The 22,362-nt window shown below is 40.7% G+C and overlaps 1 protein-coding gene across 1 annotated transcript; it reads left to right on the forward strand.

Annotated features, from left to right (window-relative positions):
* The first annotated feature begins 18,388 nt into the window (after positions 1-18,388).
* Positions 18,389-22,057, forward strand: NKX3-1 (NK3 homeobox 1). The gene is made up of 2 exons (XM_069762163.1): positions 18,389-18,713; positions 20,853-22,057. The coding sequence occupies exons 1-2, from the start codon at positions 18,485-18,487 to the stop codon at positions 21,269-21,271; spliced, it is 648 nt and encodes a 215-aa protein (XP_069618264.1). The 5' UTR covers positions 18,389-18,484; the 3' UTR covers positions 21,272-22,057.
* The last annotated feature ends 305 nt before the right edge of the window (positions 22,058-22,362 follow it).

The following is a 22,362-nucleotide window of genomic DNA, read 5'->3' on the forward strand; positions in this document are numbered from 1 at the left end:
CAGACGCCTGTAAGCCTGGAGCAGTGCACGTCAGATCGCTGATCTGGCACAGTGCTCTTTACAGTGCCAGATCAGCGATCTGTCACTATATAATGATGTCCCCCCCCAGGACAATGTGATAGTGTAAAAAAAAAAAAATTAGATGTGTAAAAAAAAAAATAATAATAATTCCTAAATAAAGAAAAAAAAAAAAAAAAAAAAAAAAAAAATATATATATATATATATATATATATATATTGTTCCCATAAATACATTTCTTTATCTAAATAAAAAAAAAACAATAAAAGTACACATATTTAGTATCACCACGTCTGTAATGACCCGACCTATAAAACTGTCCCACTAGTTAACCCCTTCAGTGAACATAAAAAAAAAAAAAAACTGAGGCAAAAAAAAATGCTTTATTATCATACCGCTGAACAAAAAGTGAAATAACACGCAATCAAAAAGATGGATATAAATAACCATGGTACCGCTGAAAGCATCATCTTCTCCCGCAAAAAACGAGCCACCAAACAGCATCATCAGTGAAAAAATAAAAAAGTTATAGTCCTTAGAATAAAGCGAAGCAAAAATAATTATTTTTTCTATAAAATAGTTTTTATCATATAAAAGCGCCAAAACATAAAAAAATTATATAAATGAGGTATCGCTGTAATCATATTGACCCAAAGAATAAAACTGCTTTATCAATTTTACCAAACGTGGAATGTTATAAACGCACCCCACAAATGAAATTCATTAATAGCTGTTCTTTGGTCATTCTGCCTCACAAAAATCGGAATAAAAAGCGATAAAAAAAGGTCACATGCCCAAAAATGTTACCAATAAAAACATCAACTCATCCCGCAAAAAACAAGACCTCACATGACTCTGTGGACCAAAATATGGAAAAATTATAGCTCTCAAAATGTGGTGACACAAAAACTATTTTTTGCAATAAAAAGTGTCTTTTAGTGTGTGACAGCTGCCAATCATAAAAATCCGCTAAAAAACCCGCTATAAAAGTAAATCCCCTTCATCACCCCCTTAGTTAGGGAAAAATAATAAAATTAAAAAAATGTATTTATTTCCACTTTCCCATTAAGGTTAGAGCTAGGGGTAGGGTTAGGCATAGGGTTAGGGCTAGGATTAGGGCTAGGGTTAGTGCTAGGGTTAGGGCTAGGGTTGGGGTTAGGGTTAGGGTTGGGGCTAGGTTTAGGGTTGGGGCTAGGGTTAGGGTTGGGGCTAGGGTTAGGGCTACAGTTAGGGTTGGGGCTAAAGTTAGGGTTAGGGCTGGGGCTAAATTTAGGGTTAGGGTTGGGGCAAAAGTTAGGGTTAGGGCTACAGTTAGGGTTGGGGTAAAAATTAGGGTTAGGGTTGGGGCTAAAGTTAAGGTTAGGGTTGGGGCTAAAGTTAGGCTTGGGGCTAAAGTTAGGGTTAGGGCTACAGTTAGGGTTGGGGCTAAAGTTAGGGTTAGGATTACATTCACGGTTGGGATTAGGGTTTAGGGTGTGTCAGGGTTAGGGGTGTGGTTAGGGTTATGGTTGGGATTAGGGTTAGGGGTGTGTTTTAGAGTTAGGGGTGTGGTTAGAGTTGGGATTAGGGTTAGGGGTGTGGTTGGGGTTAGGGGTGTGGTTGGGATTAGGGTTAGGGGTGTGTTTGGGTTAGGGTTTCAGTTACAATTGGGGGTTTCCACTGTTTAGGCACATCAGGGCTCTCCGAATGCGACATGGCGTCCGATCTCAATTCCAGCCAATTCTGCGTTGAAAAAGTAAAACAGTGCTCCTTCCCTTCCGAGCTCTCCCGTGCGCCCAAACAAGGGTTTACCCCAACATATGGGGTATCAGCGTGCTCAGGACAAATTGGAAAACAACTTTTGGGGTCCAATTTCTCTTGTTACCCTTGGGAAAATAAAAATTTGGGGGGCTAAAAATACATTTTTTGGGGGAAAAAATAATAATAATCTTTATTTTTATATATAGCGCTAACATATTCCGCAGCGCTTTACAGTTTGCACACATTATCATCGCTGTCCCCAATGGGGCTCACAATCTAGATTCCCTATCAGTATGTCTTTGGAATGTGGGAGGAAACCGGAGAACCCGGAGGAAACCCACGCAAACATACAAACTCTTTGCAGATGTTGTCTTGGGTGGGATTAGAACCCAGGACCCCAGCGCTTCAAGGCTGCAAGTGCTAACCACTGCGCCACCGTGCTTACCCTTGGAAAAATACAAAACTGGGGGCTAAAAATTATTTTTGTGGAAACACTTGGGGGTTTAAAGGTCTCACAACGCATCTAGATACTTTCCTTGGAGGGTCTAGTTTCCAATATGGGGTCACTTGTGGGGGGTTTCTACTGTTTAGGTACATCAGAGGCTCTGCAAATGCAACGTGACGCCTGCAGACCAATCCATCTACTGTAAGTCTGCATTCCAAATGGCGCTCTTTCCCTTCCGAGCTCTGCCATGCACCCAAACGGTGGTTCCCCCCCACATATAAGGTATCAGCATACTCAGAACAAATTGGACAACAAGGTTTGGGGTCCAATTTCTCCTGTTACCCTTGGGAAAATACAAAACTGGGGCTAAAATATAATTTTTGTGGGAAAAAAAAGAATTTTTATTTTCACGGTTCTGCGTTATAAACTGTAGTGAAACACTTGGGGGTTCAAAGCTCTCACAACACATCTAGATAAGTTCCTTAGGGGGTCTACTTTCCAAAATGGTGTCACTTGTGGGGGATTTCAATGTTTAGGCACATCAGGGGCTCTCCAAACGCAACATGATGTCCCATCTCAATTCCAGTCAATTTTGCATTGAACAGTCAAACGGCGCTCATTCCCTTCCGAGCTTTGCCATGCGCCCAAACAGTGGTTTACCCCCACATATGGAGTATCAGCGCACTCAGGACAAATTGTACAACTTTTGGTGTCCAATTCCTTCTCTTACCCTTGGGAAAATAAAAAATTGGGGGAGAAAAGTTCATTTTTTTTAAAAAATATTATTTTTTATTTTTATGGCTCTACATTATAAACTTCTGTGAAGCACTTGGTGGGTCAAAGTGCTCACCACACATCTAGATAAGTTACTTAGGGGGTCTACTTTCCAAAATGGTGTCACTTGTGGGGGGTTTCAATGTTTAGGCACATCCGTGGCTCTCCAAACGCAACATGGCGTCCCATCTCAATTCCAGTCAATTTTGCATTGAAAAGTCAAATGGCGCCCCTTCCCTTCCGAGCTCTGCCATGCACCAAAACAGTGGTTTACCCCACATGTGGGGTATCACCGTACTCATCACAAATTGCACAACAACTTTTTTGGTCCTATTCTCTTACCCTTGGGAAACTAAAAAATTGGGGGCAAAAAGATAATTTTTGTGAAAAAACATGATTTTTTATTTTTACGGCTCTGCATTATAAACTTCTGTGAAGCACTTGGTGGGTCAAAGTGCTCAGCACACATCTAGATAAGTTCCTTAGGGGTTCTACTTTCCAAAATGGTGTCACTTGTGGGGGAGTTTAAATGTTTAGGCACATCAGTGGCTCTACAAATGCAACATGGCGTCCTATCTCAATTCCTGTCAATTTTGCATTGAAAAGTCAAACGGCGCTCCTTCCCTTCCGAGCTCTGCCATGCGCCCAAACAGTGGTTTACCCCCAAATATGGGGTATCAGCGTACTCAGGACAAATTACTCAACAACTTTTGGGGTCTAATTTATTCTTTTACCTTTGGGAAAATAAAAAATTTGGGGTGAAAAGATCATTTTTGTGAAAAAATATGATTTTTTATTTTTACGGCTCTGCATTATAAACTTCTGTGAAGAACTTGGTGGGTCAAAGTGCTCACCACACCGCTAGATAAGTTCCTTAGGGGGTCTACTTTCTAAAATGGTGTCACTTGTGGGGAGTTTCAATGTTTAGGCACATCAGGGGCTCTCCAAATGCAACATGGCGTCCTGTTATGATCCGGTGGTTAGGACAAATAATGGACGAGCTCTGGGACGTGGGAACTCTGCTGACCGCAATCCCTAAACCTATCAAAACACACTAGAAATAGCCGTGGATTGCGCCTAACGCTCCCTATGCAACTCGGCACAGCCTAAGAAACTAGCTAGCCCTGAAGATAGAAAAATAAAGCCTACCTTGCCTCAGAGAAATTCCCCAAAGGAAAAGGCAGCCCCCCACATATAATGACTGTGAGTAAAGACGAAAATACAAACACAGAGATGAAATAGATTTAGCAAAGTGAGGACCGACTTACTGAACAGACCGAGGATAGTAAAGGTTACTTTGCGGTCAGCACAAAAACCTACAAAAGACCACGCAGAGAGTGCAGGGAAAAATACCTTCCGCACCAACTCACGGTGCGGGAGGCGCCCCTCTGCGTCCCAGAGCTTCCAGCAAGCAAGGCAATATTGACAAAAGCAAGCTGGACAGAAAAAATAGCAAACAAGCAAAATAGCACAGAGGAACTTGGCTTCTGCTGGAGCAACAGGAACTCAGAACGATCCAGGAGCGAACTAGAGCCATAGTATAACATTGACAGCTGGCATGGGGCAAAGATCTAAGTGGAGTTAAATAGAGCAGCCCACTAACGAATTAGCCTCGTCACCTGTGGAAGGAAACTCAGAAACACCCACAGGCACCAGAGCAAGTCCATGGACAGAACCAGCCGAAGTATCATTCATGACCACAGGAGGGAGCCCGACAATAGAATTCACAACAGTACCCCCCCCCCCTTGAGGAGGGGTCACCGAACCCTCACGAGAGCCCCCAGGCCGACCAGGATGAGCCAAATGAAAGGCACGAACCAGATCGGCCGCATGAACATCAGAGGCAAAAACCCAGGAATTATCCTCCTGACCATAACCCTTCCACTTGACCAAGTACTGGAGTTTCCGTCTCGAAATACGAGAATCCAAAATCTTCTCCACCACATACTCCAACTCCCCCTCAACCAACACCGGAGCAGGAGGGTCAACGGATGGAACCACAGGCGCCACGTATCTCCGCAATAACGACCTATGGAACACATTATGGATGGCAAAAGAATCTGGAAGGGCCAAACAAAATGACACAGGATTGATAACCTCGGAAATTTTATACGGACCAATGAAACGAGGCTTAAACTTAGGAGAGGAAACCTTCATAGGAACATAACGAGACGACAACCAAACTAAAAACCCAACACGAAGTCGGGGACCCACACAGCGCCGTCGGTTAGCGAAACGTTGAACCTTCTCCTGGGACAATGTCAAATTGTCCACCACATGAGTCCAAATCTGCTGCAACCTATCCACCACAGTATCTACACCAGGACAGTCCGAAGACTCAACCTGCCCTGAAGAGAAACGAGGATGGAAACCAGAATTGCAGAAAAACGGCAAAACCAAAGTAGCCGAGCTGGCCCGATTAGTAAGGGCAAACTCAGCCAACGGCAAAAAGGACACCCAATCATCCTGATCAGCAGATACAAAGCATCTCAGATATGTTTCCAACGTCTGATTAGTTCGTTCGGTTTGGCCATTAGTCTGAGGATGGAAAGCCGAGGAAAAAGACAAATCAATGCCCATCCTAGCACAAAAGGATCGCCAAAACCTCGAAACAAACTGGGAACCTCTGTCTGAAACTATGTTCTCCGGGATGCCATGTAAACGAACCACATGCTGGAAAAACAATGGCACCAAATCAGAGGAGGAATGCAATTTAGACAAGGGTACCAAATGGACCATCTTAGAAAAGCGATCACAAACCACCCAAATGACTGACATCTTTTGAGAGACGGGGAGATCCGAAATAAAATCTATAGAAATATGCATCCAGGGCCTCTTCGGGACTGGCAAGGGCAAAGGCAACCCACTAGCACGAGAACAGCAGGGCTTAGCCCGAGCACAAGTCCCACAGGACTGCACAAAAGAACGCACATCCCGTGACAAAGACGGCCACCAAAAGGATCTAGCCACCAAATCTCTGGTACCAAAGATTCCAGGATGCCCAGCCAACACCGAACAATGAAGCTCAGAGATAACTCTACTAGTCCATTTATCAGGGACAAACAGTTTCTCTGCTGGGCAACGGTCAGGTTTATCAGCCTGAAATTTTTGCAGCACCCGCCGCAAATCAGGGGAGATGGCAGCCAAAATTATCCCCTCTTTGAGAATACCTGCCGGCTCAGAAACACCCGGAGAGTCAGGCACAAAACTCCTTGACAGGGCATCAGCCTTCACATTCTTAGAGCCCGGAAGGTACGAAACCACAAAATCAAAACGGGAGAAGAATAACGCCCATCGAGCCTGTCTCGGATTCAACCATTTTGCAGACTCAAGATAAGTCAAATTTTTGTGATCTGTCAAGACCACCACGCGATGCTTGGCTCCTTCAAGCCAATGACGCCACTCCTCGAATGCCCACTTCATGGCCAACAACTCTCGATTACCAACATCATAATTGCGCTCAGCAGGCGAAAACTTTCTAGAAAAGAAAGCACATGGCTTCATTCCCGAGCCATCAGAACTTCTTTGCGACAAAACAGCCCCTGCCCCAATCTCAGAGGCATCAACCTCAACCTGAAACGTGAGCGAAACATCTGGCTGGCACAACACAGGGGCAGAAGAAAAACGACGCTTCAATTCCTGAAAAGCATCCACGGCCGCAGAAGACCAATTGACCACATCAGCACCCTTCTTGGTCAAATCAGTCAACGGTTTAGCAACACTAGAAAAATTAGCGATGAAGCGACGATAAAAATTAGCAAAGCCCAGGAACTTTTGCAGGCTCTTCACAGATGTCGGCTGAGTCCAATCATGAATGGCCTGGACTTTAACAGGGTCCATCTGGACAGTAGAAGGGGAAAAAATGAACCCCAAAAATGAAACCTTCTGAACTCCAAAGAGACACTTTGACCCCTTCACAAACAAGGAATTAGCACGAAGGACCTGGAACACCATTCTGACCTGCTTCACATGAGACTCCCAATCATCCAAAAAGACCAAAATATCATCCAAATACACAATCAGGAATTTATCCAGGTACTCTCGGAAGATGTCATGCATAAAAGACTGAAACACTGATGGAGCATTGGAAAGCCCGAATGGCATCACCAGGTACTCAAAATGGCCCTCGGGCGTATTAAATGCTGTTTTCCATTCATCGCCCCGTTTAATACGCACAAGATTATACGCCCCTCGAAGGTCTATCTTGGTAAACCAACTAGCCCCTTTAATGCGAGCAAACAAGTCGGACAGCAACGGCAAAGGATACTGAAATTTGACTGTAATTTTATTAAGAAGGCGGTAATCAATACAAGGTCTCAAAGAACCATCCTTCTTGGCCACAAAAAAGAACCCTGCTCCCAACGGTGATGATGGGCGAATATGGCCTTTCTCCAAGGATTCCTTTATGTAACTCCGCATAGCGGCGTGTTCTGGCACAGATAAATTGAACAATCGGCCCTTAGGAAACTTACTACCAGGAATCAAATTAATTGCACAATCGCAATCCCTATGAGGAGGTAGGGCACTGGCTTTGGGCTCATCAAATACATCCTGATAATCCGACAAAAACTCCGGAACTTCAGAAGGAGTATAAGACGAAATTGACAAAAATGGAACATCACCATGTACCCCCTGGCAACCCCAGCTGGACACAGACATAGATTTCCAGTCCAATACTGGATTATGGACCTGTAGCCATGGCAACCCTAAAACGACCACATCATGCAGATTATGTAACACCAAAAAACGGATATCCTCCTGATGTGCAGGAGCCATGCACATGGTCAATTGGGTCCAGTACTGAGGCTTATTCTTGGCCAAAGGCGTAGCATCAATTCCTCTCAATGGAATAGGATGCTGCAAGGGCTCCAAGAAAAAACCACAGCGCCTAGCATACTCCAAGTCCATCAAATTCAGGGCAGCGCCTGAATCCACAAATGCCATAACAGAATAGGACGACAAAGAGCAAATTAGAGTAACGGACAAAAGAAATTTAGACTGTACCGTACCAATGGTGGCAGACTTAGCGAACCTCTTAGTTCGCTTAGGACAATCGGAGATAGCATGAGTGGATTCACCACAGTAAAAACACAGCCCATTCTGATGTCTGTGTTCCTGCCGTTCAGCTCTGGTCAAAGTCCTATCACACCGCATAGGCTCAGGCCCATGCTCAGATAGTACCGCCAAATGGTGCACAGTTTTACGCTCACGCAAGCGCCGATCGATCTGAATAGCCAAAGACATAGACTCATTCAGACCAGCAGGCATGGGAAATCCCACCATGACATCTTTAAGGGCTTCAGAGAGACCCTTTCTGAAGATTGCTGCCAGGGCACATTCATTCCACTGAGTGAGCACAGACCACTTTCTAAACTTCTGACAATATATCTCTGCTTCATCCTGACCCTGACACAGAGCCAGCAAGATTTTCTCTGCCTGATCCACTGAATTAGGTTCGTCATAAAGCAATCTGAGCGCCAGGAAAAACGCATCTACAGAATATCACTCAATGCCGGATCTCCTGGCGCAAGGGAAAATGCCCAGTCTTGAGGTTCGCCCCGTAAAAAGGAAATAATGATCCTTACTTGTTGAACAGGATCACCTGAGGAGCGAGGTTTCAAAGCCAGAAACAATTTACAATTATTTTTGAAATTCAAGAACTTAGATCTATCACCAAAAAATAAATCAGGAATTGGAATCCTAGGCTCTGACATCGGATTCTGAACCACAAAATCTTGAATGTTTTGTACCCTTGTAGTGAGATTATCCATCCAAGAGGACAGACCTTGAATGTCCATGTCTACACCCGTGTTCTGAACCACCCAGAGGTAAAGGGGAAAAGTGAGACAGAACACGCTGCAAAGAAAAAAAAATGGTCTCAGAGCTTCACTTATCCCTCTATTGAGATGCATCAATACTTTTGGCCAGCTGTACTGTTATGATCCGGTGGTTAGGACAAATAATGGACGAGCTCTGGGACGTGGGAACTCTGCTGACCGCAATCCCTAAACCTATCAAAACACACTAGAAATAGCCGTGGATTGCGCCTAACGCTCCCTATGCAACTCGGCACAGCCTAAGAAACTAGCTAGCCCTGAAGATAGAAAAATAAAGCCTACCTTGCCTCAGAGAAATTCCCCAAAGGAAAAGGCAGCCCCCCACATATAATGACTGTGAGTAAAGACGAAAATACAAACACAGAGATGAAATAGATTTAGCAAAGTGAGGACCGACTTACTGAACAGACCGAGGATAGTAAAGGTTACTTTGCGGTCAGCACAAAAACCTACAAAAGACCACGCAGAGAGTGCAGGGAAAAATACCTTCCGCACCGACTCACGGTGCGGGAGGCGCCCCTCTGCGTCCCAGAGCTTCCAGCAAGCAAGGCAATATTGACAAAAGCAAGCTGGACAGAAAAAATAGCAAACAAGCAAAATAGCACAGAGGAACTTAGCTTCTGCTGGAGCAACAGGAACTCAGAACGATCCAGGAGCGAACTAGAGTCATAGTACAACATTGACAGCTGGCATGGGGCAAAGATCTAAGTGGAGTTAAATAGAGCAGCCCACTAACGAATTAGCCTCGTCACCTGTGGAAGGAAACTCAGAAACACTCACAGGCACCAGAGAAAGTCCATGGACAGAACCAGCCGAAGTACCATTCATGACCACAGGAGGGAGCCCGACAATAGAATTCACAACAGTGTCCCATCTCAATTCCAGTCAATTTTGCATTGAAAAGTCAAATGGCGCTCCTTCCCTTCCGAGCTCTGCCATGCGCCCAAACAGTGGTTTACTCCCACATATTGAGTATCAGCGTACTCAGGACAAATTGTACAGCAACTTTTGATGTCCATTTTCTCCTGTTACCCTTGGTAAAATAAAACAAATTGGAGCTGAAGTAAATGTTTTGTGAAAAAAAGTTAAATGTTCATTATTTTTTAAACATTCCAAAAATTCCTGTGAAACAACTGAAGGGTTAATAAACTTCTTGAATGTAGTTTTGAGCACCTTGAGGGGTGCAGTTTTTAGAATGGCGTCCCTAAAAAATATGGTGTTGTAAAAATGAGAAATTGCTGGTCAACTTTTAACCCTTATAACTCCCTAACAAAAAAAAATTTGGTTCCAAAATTGTGCTGAGGTAAAGTAGACATAGGGTAAATGTTACTTATTAAGTATTTTGTGTGACATATCTCTGTGATTTAAGGGCATAAAAATTCAAAGTTGGAAAATTGCGAAAATTGCTAAATTTTCGCCAAATTTCCTTTTTTTTCACAAATATACGCAGGTAATATCAAATAAATTTTAACACTATCATGAAGCCCAATATGTCACCAGAAAACAGTGTTAGAATCACCAGGATCTGTTGAAGCGTTCCAGAGTTATAACCTCATAAAGTGACAGTGGTCAGAATTGTAAAAATTGGCCCGGTCAATAACGTGCAAACCTTCCTTGGGGCTGTGATGTGTGATCGTGGCATTAAGTTAGGAAAAACCCAAAATATACACTGCTCAAAAAAATAAAGGGAACACTTAAACAACAGAATATAACTCCAAGTAAATCAAACTTCTGTGAAATCAAACTGTCCACTTAGAAAGCAACACTGATTGACAATCAATTTCACATGCTGTTGTGCAAATGGAATAGACAACAGATGGAAATTATTGGCAATTATCAAGACACCCTCAATAAAGGAGTGGTTCTGCCGATGGGGACCACAGACCACATCTCAGTACCAATGCTTTCTGGCTGATGTTTTGGTCACTTTTGAATGTTGGTTGTGCTTTCACACTCATGGTAGCATGAGTTGGACTCTACAACCCACACAAGTGGCTCAGGTAGTGCAGCTCATCCAGGATGACACATCAATGCAAGCTGTGGCAAGAAGGTTTGCTGTGTCTGACAGTGTAGTGTCCAGAGGCTGGAGGCGCTACCAGGAGACAGGCCAGTACACCAGGAGACGTGGAAAGGGCCTTAGGAGGGAAACAACCCAACAGCAGGACCTCAGCCTTTGTGCAAGAAGGAACAGGAGGAGCACTGCCAGAGCCCTGCAAAATGACCTCCAGCAGGCCACAAATGTGCATGTGTCTGCACAAACGGTTCGAAACCAACTCCATGAGGACGGTCTGAGTGCCCGACGTCCACAGATGGGGGTTGTGCTAACAGCCCAACACTGTGCAGGACGCTTAGCATTTGCCACAGAACACCAGGATTGGCAAATTTGCCACTGGCACCCTGTGCTCTTCACAGATGAAAGCAAGTTCACACTGAGCACGTGACAGACATGACAGTCTGGAGATGCCGTGGAAAGCGATCTGCTGCCTGCAACATCCTTCAGCCTGACCGGTTTGGCAGTGGGTCAGTAATGGTGTGGGGTGGCATTTCTTTGGAGGGCCGCACAGCCCTCCATGTGCTCGCCAGAGGTAGCCTGACTGCCATTAGGTACTGAAATGAGATCCTCAGACCCCTTGTGAGACCATATACTGATGCAGTTGGCCCTGGGTTCCTCATAATACAGGACAATGCCAGACCTCATGTGGCTGGAGTATGTCAGCAGTTCCTGCAAGATGAAGGCATTGAAGCTCTGGACTGGCCCATCCTTTCCCCAGACCTGAATCCAATTGAGCACATCTGGGACATCATGTCTTGCTTCATCCACCGTCACGTTGTACCACAGACTGTCCAGGAGTTGGCGGATGCTTTAGTCCAGGTCTAGGAGGAGACCATCCACCGCCTCATCAGGAGCATGCCCAGGCGTTGAACAGTAGGGAGGTCATACAGGCACGTGGAGGTCACACACAATACTGAGCATCTTTTCCCTGTCATGAGGCATTTCCACTGAAGTTGGATCAGCCTGTAATTAAATTTTCCACTTTGATTTTGAGTAGCATTCCAAATCCAGACCTCTATGGTGTATTCATTTTGATTTACATTGATAATTGCTATGTTTTATTGTTCTGAACATATTCCACTATGCAATGAATAATAATTTGCAACTGGACTATTTCATTTAGAGATATCTAGGATGTGGTATTTTAGTGTTCCCTTTATTTTTTTGAGCAGTGTATATGTGGGAGAGCAGGGGAGTTGCATGTTTGCTGTGTTTTGGAGACATGTTCATTTTTGGAGCAAGTCAAGGATTAAAGTCTCCCATATAAATCAATAGGACCTTAAAAAAAAAGGACAGCAAACATCAGCCATTCATGTTTCACCCGATCACTGTCCTTTTTTAGATGTTTAATTAATAGGAGAAGCTTGGAATTTTATTTTATTTCTGTTTTTTTGTATATGTGAAAAAGCGATGCCACACTAATGGCAGAAAAGGACACACGGACCAAAATTGGGTGAATCCCAGACCCAGTATGAGGATGAAAAACTGACCATTAGGGCTCGTGCAGACGACCATACTTTTTTTTTGTACCGTATATATTTTTGACACTGCAAATTGGAATTCCAAGAGAAATCTAGAAATTACATGATTTATAAAAAAAAGGCTACTAAGAAACAAAGATAATAAATCAAATTAATTAAAAAAAACACTTAAAAAAGGATTAAAGCATGTCTTTTGTATGGTGTTTATTTGTTTTGTTTTGTTTTTTTTACAAAAAAAGTTGACAAAGAAAGTGCATGTGAAAGAAGCTGAAAGTGAGTTTCCTGTTTTGGGTTACTAATATCAAATCTGTATATAAATGGCCAGGTATACACCTGTGTGAGACGGTTAATGTGTCACTTCCTGCCCATTGACTTGTGTGTTGTCAGTGACCTGGGCTCCTCTCAGAAGTGGGAGGAAATAGGCTGAGAAGTGAATACACAAGTGGCCACCAATGTCTGCTGCTTTGTTACAGCGAGGTCATGGGGGTGCACTGCGATCACATGGAAAGGAGAGGGGTCTCTTACACCGACACCAAGCTAATGTCTTCAATATAGTGATTGAAAAACAAATGGATGGATTTATCAGGTATGATGGGCATATGCCAGCCGGCTGCTTAAGAAGCGCCTTACAAGCTGATTTCTGCACCCCCAGCTGGAAGAACATTTCTAGCAGCCTAACAATAAAAATAAAGTAAAAAACATAGATTAATGGCTCTTATTGACCATAATAATTATCTTTCATAACCACAATTGTTTATTGGAACATTATTCTATAAAGCCATGATTTTATAGCACACTGTAATAAAGGAGGAAAAAAATATTATGCAGCCATTGTTGGAGTGTTTAAGAAAAAGATAGATAGATAGATAGATAGATAGATAGATAGATAGATAGATAGATAGATAGATAGATAGATAGAAGATAGATAGATAGATGGATAATAGATAGATAGATAGATAGATAGATAGATAGATAGATAGATAGATAGATAGATAGATAGTTAGATAGATAGATAGATAGTTAGCTAGATAGATAGAAGATAGATAGATAGATAGAAGATAGATAGATAATAGATAGATAGATAGATAGATAGATAGATAGATAGATAGATAGATAGAAGATAGATAGATAGATAGATAGATAGATAGAAGATAGATAGATAGATAGATAGATAGATAGATAGAAGATAGATAGATAAGATAGATAGATAGATAATAGATGATAGATAGATAGATAAATAGATGGATAATAGATGGATAATTGATAGATAATAGATAGATAATAGATAGATAATAGATAGAGAGATAAATAGATAGAAGATAGATAGATGGATAATAGATAGATAGATGGATAATAGATAGATAGATAGATAGATAGATAGAAGATAGATGATAGATAGATAGATAGATAATAGATAGTAGATAGATAGATGATAATAGATGATAGATAGATAATAGATGATAGATAGATAGATAAATAGATGGATAATAGATGGATAATTGATAGATAATAGATAGAGAGATAAATAGATAGAAGATAGATAGATAGATGGATAATAGATAGATAGATAGATAGATAGAGAAAAAGAAAACAAAAAGCAGCACCAAAAGAAAACAAAGGGTTCAAAAAATCCTCCCAGGTATGTACCAAACCTCATGCTATTATCCAGAAAAATGAAGGCAGCACTCCAATAGAAAAAATAAATGTGGTTTATTGGCCCATGTGCGACGTTTCAGTCCAGAATGTGGACCTTTCTCAAGCTTGAGAAAGGTCCACATCCTGGGCTGAAACGTCGCACATGGGCCAATAAACCACATTTATTTTTTCTATTGGAGTGCTGCCTTCATTTTTCTGGATGATGGATGGATGGGTGGATGGATGGATGGATAATATATAGCCAAAGTCATTTAACGTTTTGGCTCAAAATAGTAGACACAGGTTGTGCTAATTTGAGCTGAAGCATTGTATGGGCTAATTAAAATCTGTTTCCATATAACTTTTTTGCATTTGTATTCAAGAGACTTTGGTAATAAACTTGGAGGCTTGCCACCCAATTTTGCTGTTTTTATTTTTCTATTGATAGATAATAGATAGATAATAGATATATACATGTGACCTATGTGAACACATACTGTAGATAAAGAGATAGATTACTATTTTGGACATGATCCACAAATATTTACAACTAGACACCAAGTAATCATCAGATACTGAGAAAACTAATTAAGCAGCGCACCCCTATTATACCCTTATTAAACCCCTATTGTACCTCTATTATACTTCTATATTATTCCTATATTATACACATATTATACCCTTATTAGACCCTTATTATACCTCTATATTATACCTACAGTATATTATACCTCTATTATACCCCTATTATACCTCAATATTATACTCCTATTATACCTCTATTATACCCCTATATTATAACCCTATTATACATCTATTATACCTCTATTATACCCCTATATTATACCCCTATTATACCTTTATATTATACCCATATTATACCTCTATATTATACCCCTATTATACCTCTATTATACCCTGATTATACCCCTATTAAACCCTTATTATACCCCTATATTATACCCCTATTATACCCCTATTATATTTCTATATTATACCTCTATTATACCCTTATTATTCCCCTATTATACCTCTATTATACCTCTAGTATACCCCTACTATACCTCTATATTGTACCTCTATTATACCCCTATTATTCCTCTATATTATACCCCTATTATACCTCTATATCATACCCCTATTATACCTCTATATTATACCCCTACATTATACCCCTATTATACCTCTATATTATACCCCTATTATACCTCTATATTATATGCCTATTATACCCCTATTGTACCCCTATAATACTTTTATTATACCCCTTTATAATACCTATATTATACCTCTATTATACCCCTATTAAACCTTTATTATACCCCTATTATACCTCTATATTACACCTATATTATACCTCTATTCCTTTATTATACCCCTATTCTACCTCTATATTATACCCCTATTATACCTCTATTATACCTATATTATAACCCTATTATACATCTATTAAACCTCTATTATACCCCTATATTATACCCCTATTATACCTCTATATTATACCCCTATTATACCCCTATTATACCATTATTATACCCCTATATTATACCCCTATTATACCTCTATTATACCTCTATTATACCCTTATATTATACCCCTATTATACCTCTATATTATACCCATTATACCTCTATTATACCTCTATATTATACCTCTATTATACCCCTACATTATACCCCTATTATACCTCTATATTATACCCCTATTATAACTCTATATTATACCCCTATTATACCTTTATTATACCCCTATTATACCTCTATATTATACCTCTATTATACCCTTATTATTCCCCTATTATACCGCTATTACACCTCTATATTATACCCCTATTATACCTCTATATTATACCCCTATTATACCTCTAGATTATATCCCTATTATATCTCTATTATATCCTTATTATACCCCTATTATACCTCTAGATTATACCCCTACATTATACCCCTATTATACCTCTATATTATATCCCTATTATATCTCTATTATATCCTTATTATACCTCTAGATTATACCCCTATTATACCCTTATTATACCCCTATTATACCATTATTATACCCCTATATTATACCCCTATTATACCTCTATTATACCTCGATTATACCCCTATATTATACCCCTATTATACCTCTATATTATACCCATTATACCTCTATTATACCTCTATATTATACCTCTATTATACCCCTACATTATACCCCTATTATACCTCTATATTATACCCCTATTATACCCCTATATTATACCCCTATATTATACCCCTATTATACCCCTACATTATACCCCTATTATACTTTTATATTATACCCCTATATTATACCCCTTTTATACCTCTAGATTATATCCCTATTATATCTCTATTATATCCTTATTATACCCCTATTATACCTCTAGATTATACCCCTACATTATACCCCTATTATACCTCTATATTATACCCCTACATTATACCCCTATTATACCTCTATATTATACCCCTATTATACCTCTATATTATATGCCTATTATACCCCTATTGTACCCCTATAATACTTTTATTATACCCCTTTATAATACCTATATTATACCTCTATTATACCCCTATTAAACCTTTATTATACCCCTATTATACCTCTATATTACACCTATATTATACCTCTATTCCTTTATTATACCCCTATTCTACCTCTATATTATACCCCTATTATACCTCTATTATACCTATATTATAACCCTATTATACATCTATTAAACCTCTATTATACCCCTATATTATACCCCTATTATACCTCTATATTATACCCCTATTATACCCTTATTATACCCCTATTATACCTTTATATTATACCCCTATTATACCTTATTACCCATATATTTTTCCCCTATTATACCTCTATATTACACCTCTATTATACCCTTACTATTCCCCTATTATACCTCTATATTATACCCCTATTATACCTCTAGTATACCCCTATTATACCTCTATAGTGTACCTCTATTATACCCCTATTATACCTCTATATTACACCCCTATTATACCTCTATATTATACCTCTACATTATACCCCTATTATACCTCTATATTATATTCCTATTATATCTCTATTATATCCTTATTATATCCCTATTATACCTCTATATTATACCCCTATTATACCCTTATTATTCCCCTATTATACCCTTATTATACCCCTATATTATACCCCTATTATAACTCTATATTATACCCCTATTATACCTTTATTATACCCCTATTATACCTCTATATTATACCTCTATTATACCCTTATTATTCCCCTATTATACCGCTATTATACCTCTATATTATACCCCTATTATACCTCTATATTATACCCCTATTATACCTCTAGATTATATCCCTATTATATCTCTATTATTTCCTTATTATACCCCTATTATACCTCTAGATTATACCCCTACATTATACCCCTATTATACCTCTATATTATATCCCTATTATATCTCTATTATATCCTTATTATACCTCTAGATTATACCCCTATTATACCCTTATTATACCCCTATTATACCATTATTATACCCCTATATTATACCCCTATTATACCTCTATTATACCTCGATTATACCCCTATATTATACCCCTATTATACCTCTATATTATACCCATTATACCTCTATTATACCTCTATATTATACCTCTATTATACCCCTACATTATACCCCTATTATACCTCTATATTATACCCTTATTATACCCCTATATTATACCCCCATATTATACCCCTATTATACCTCTATATTATACCCCTATTATACTTCTATATTATACCCCTTTTATACCTCTGTTATATTCTGAATTGTTGATCAGATGATTATTTCACAAACTTCAGTTTGGACGATAAACCATGAAACCCTAGAAAGCATCTGGGCGATTAGCGGCCGATATCGGGCACAGATCTCCTTCCTGTGCAGTTGCTGCTCTCCTCTATCAGTCTCGGCTGCAGATGAGTGGGATTGTACCGATATCTTCAGGAAACCCCCCAGTGTGAACCCGTGAATGGTGGGATTACTGCCACAATGGCCGCGGTCTCCCGGTACCGTGAGATGATGACTGATAACTGTGATGGCCGATACAACCAACACCGGGGCACACCGGCAGCCAATACCGGGGCACACCGGCAGCCAACACCGGGGCACACCGGCAGCCAATACCGGGGCACACCGGCAGCCAACACCGGGGCACACCGGCAGCCAATACCGGGGCACACCGGCAGCCACAGGGGTCCGACTGCCCGGCTGCTGTACCTGCTGCTCTACCTGCTGGGAGGGGAGGGGTGTGAGCTCAGCCAATGAGAAGTTACACAGGGGTGTGAGCTCAGCCAATCAGAGCGCAGTAGGAATATATATATAGTAAGTTCGGCGCTGATGGAGACAGTCGCTTCTCTGTAAATTGGGGATGCGGTAACCTGACGGCACCAGGTCTATTCCTTCTGCTGGACCCTGTATTCTTCTATATCATCCACCCACCCTTCTGGATGTCACAGTCACCCACTGGAGACATGTCTCTCCCCACCAGACCTCTCACATCCTTCCTCATCCAGGACATCCTCTCAGACCTGGGCTGCAAAAGCAAAGAAAGACACTTGGAAGTCCAACCTGAAGACCAAGAGAAGGAATCTTCAGGGGACATCACTCCCCAGACAGAGACCTCAGAGGGTGACAGCAGCAAAGCCCATTACTCAGTGGAGACCCATCTAATAGCAGGTAAGGACAGAACGCTCTCTGTATCTACAAGTGAAGTGTAAGTGCTGGGACTTGTAGTTCCACAAGAACATCACTCTCCTAGCTAGCAGTGATTGTGGCCACAGATCAGAGGGTTTCCCGGCAGCTCCTGTGTTACTCCACTATCTTGCCTCAGTGTCTGCTCTCACTCCCACCATGTGTTTCCCACCAGTCACAGGTTTGCTTGTCTCTGTTTTTACAGGTTAAATGAACCTGAACAGGGCAGAAGGGTCACTGCTAATTCAGCAGTGTCTGTGAGACCCAGCCCCGCCACACACAGACCCTCTCTGACTTCAGTCTTGTATATGACTGTTGTGTTCATTGGGAACTTCACTTAGTATTAATGCAGCCATAGAGTCAAAGATGTGACCCCGACATGATGAATTTCACTAGGGTGGGATTTTAGTGTTGATTGTTCCTGCTGATGAGTTCCAGACCCTTCCAAAGAAACATAGATGATCGTTAATAAAGAAAGAATAATTAGAAAGCCGGAAGTAGGGAGATGCTAAAAACATCAAAGCCGCTGGGTTCATATCAGCATATATATCTGATTTTCATCCATATTGCCATCCACGTGTCCACTTTTTACACAAATGTGACATCCATATTTGTACATCAACATTTTACACTACAGATGATCAAATACAGTCTTTTATATAAATAATGAAAATGTATCCGAAAAATTGGATGAAATATGGATGTTCCACATGGGATCCGATTTTTACTTTTTTGGACTTGTATAAACGAGTCTCATCCGAAATCCTGAAGATTCCATATGAACACTCGGTCATCAGAACAGCCCTATTTGCCCTATTTAATAACATTGACTCATGACAAAGTGCAATCCACATTTCGGATACAAATTGAGCACGCTGCGATTCTTTTTTTTTTTTTTTACAGTCTCAGTTGGAGGAAAAAAAATTGGACATGTGCACGTCTCCATAGAATAACATTTGTCCGAGTGCGATCCAACATTTGGTCAAAAATACCGTCGCCCACACGAGCCCTAATGTAGTTTGGTATTTGTATATATAGATGGAGATTTGACAGATATGGTATTTTAAGTTGGTCACTGATTTTGGAAAAATTAGACATAATTAATAACATTCCTCAGTTATTGTTCTTTTTTTTTTTATTGCTGCTGACAAAAGATTTGCCAGATGATGCTAATACTTCAGATTCCCATATATTAGTTGGTACAATTAGCGCACCATGTTTGCAGTAAATGATTCCTCTGGGTCAGTTTATCATCACCATTCACATAGAACAAAGCAATAAAACCAGCATATCTGTTAGGTGAAAAAAAAATTCAGTTTAATCTTAATTTTCATATGTGACGCAATACTAAAAGGCATGAAAACACTTGTATCTGCTCACAGGCAACGCGTTTCGCACCATTTCTCAGGGCATGTGAAAATATATTTTGTCACCTAGTGGATGTGCTGGTTATAGTTATTTGTAATACTTCAGGTTGTAGCAAAATATTAATCCAGAATTGAACTGTCCAATACCGGGAACACATACATTTGATGAATACATTTTTTAAACCAGTGCCTTAGTGTGGCCCATATGCCCCTCTGCCACCTGAATAGGCACCAGGATTTGACTTTCTGCGTCAGGTGAGGGTCACACGACTGAATTATCTCTCATCCGAGAAAATCGCTCCGATTGTGCTAATCGCTTTCTGATAGGAGGGTCAGCACATTGGGATCCGATTTTCTTGGATGAGGAGAAGATGAGAAAAAAAAGTCTCCATCTTCTCCATTCTGTCAGTCCATGAAAATTGGACTGTAGTCAGATGTCATCCGTGTACAGTCCAATTTTGTTCCATGGACTCATAGACTCTCATGGCTGCCTGCGATCTGAATACCAAATGCGAATTGTGCAATTTATTTCTGGGACAGTCTCTATCCAAGGAAAAACTCGGACATGTGCATGGCCCCGTAAAATAATATTGGTCCAAGTATGACCTGATGTTTTGTCAGATCGCACTTGGACCAAAAATACGGTTGTCTGCACGAGCCCTTATTGTGCCTTGTGAGTATTGATGAAAATGACTAATGCAGATATCTCTGTAACTTGGTAGTTTAGTTATTTAATTTTCCATCTATTCCCTTACAGATGATCATGAGGTGAAGCATTTGGACCACGTGGTTCCTCAACCACCAGCTTGTGAAGAGGAAAAAGTAGACAAACAGCCTCCGAAAAGGTCACGAGCCGCCTTCTCCCACTCCCAAGTCATTGAGTTGGAAAGAAAGTTCTCCAACCAAAAATACCTCTCAGCTCCTGAAAGAGCCCATTTGGCCAAGAGCCTGAAGCTGACGGAGACCCAAGTCAAGATATGGTTTCAAAATCGTAGATATAAAACCAAAAGAAAGCAGCTAGCCACTGACCTGGAGGATCTGGATAAGACTTCTTCTCTCCCTGTGTTATGTCGGGACGGAGAACTAAGCCGGAGCTCTCTAATGAGCCTCTATCAGAACTACCACTACTACCCATACCTATATTACCTGGCAGGGTGGCATCCACCTCTCTGGTGATCTCAGGGACCAAACTTAGAGACTATGAAATTATAATATATTTTTGTTATTAATTACTTTTCATGTAATGATTCCTGGTGGGATATTGTATTTTGATAGATGCCATCAAGTGTCAGGCTGAAATTGGGGCAATTCTAGGTGTTTCTTTGGTGTCCAGCTTTAGGGTTTGGGTAGGGCAGGTGGTACAGAGGTTGGTAGCCTTGCATGGACCACTGAATGGTAATATTTGCTGAAGGTCAACCCATTGTACTGTATGGTTTAGGTGGAGAACCTGCTATAATATATGACGAGGGCCAGCTTAGCATTCGTAGGGTTGGTGGGGGGTTAGATTTTGTATCGGGGATTACCACTCTCATGGTGAGAAGTGCTGGCCTGTATCAGGTACTTATTTAATAATTCTGTTTTATTTGGCATGTTGCATTTTCTATGATGTAATAAGTGCACTTATAATCTATTAAAGCAAAAGTGACTCCAATCCATGGCTCTAACAGCGAACGTCCATAATCAGAGTCATCCTTCACAAAGGATCTCATTGAACAATTACAACAAAATCCATTTATGGCAAAATCCTGGAAAATATGGCTGTTTCCATCACTCCAATGAGAATCCTCAATACACTGATGGAGGTTATCATGTCACAGGACCCTATTCTTTATAAAAGTTGAGGGTCCCTGAGATAGGATCGCCTGTTATGTTTATTATGTTTATATTATTACTGTAGTCAGCTAACCCTTTAATTTGCACTTTCTTTTTATGATAGTGTAAACACTGAAACCTAATATAAATTTGTTCAATTGTCTCCTATCTCTTTTTGTCTATTCTGTAAAAACAAACAACAGCAATTAGAGGAGTTGGGGGTAAATAATTATCCCTCTTATAGACAAATGCATCAGTAACTTACAATTAGGATCCCTGATACAATAATTGTTCACACTAGGATCACATGTACAGGAGGCTGTGGGGGCATCATACTCTGGATGGGATAACTATGGTGTCCTCATACTGTGTATGCGGGGTTCTGGAGGCCATCATACTCTGGATGGGATGACTATGGTGTCCTCATACTGTGTATGGGGATTCTGGAGGCCATC

The sequence above is a fragment of the Ranitomeya imitator genome, chromosome 4 (assembly GCF_032444005.1).
Source record: "Ranitomeya imitator isolate aRanImi1 chromosome 4, aRanImi1.pri, whole genome shotgun sequence".
In the NCBI taxonomy this organism is placed as follows: Eukaryota; Metazoa; Chordata; class Amphibia; order Anura; family Dendrobatidae; genus Ranitomeya; species Ranitomeya imitator.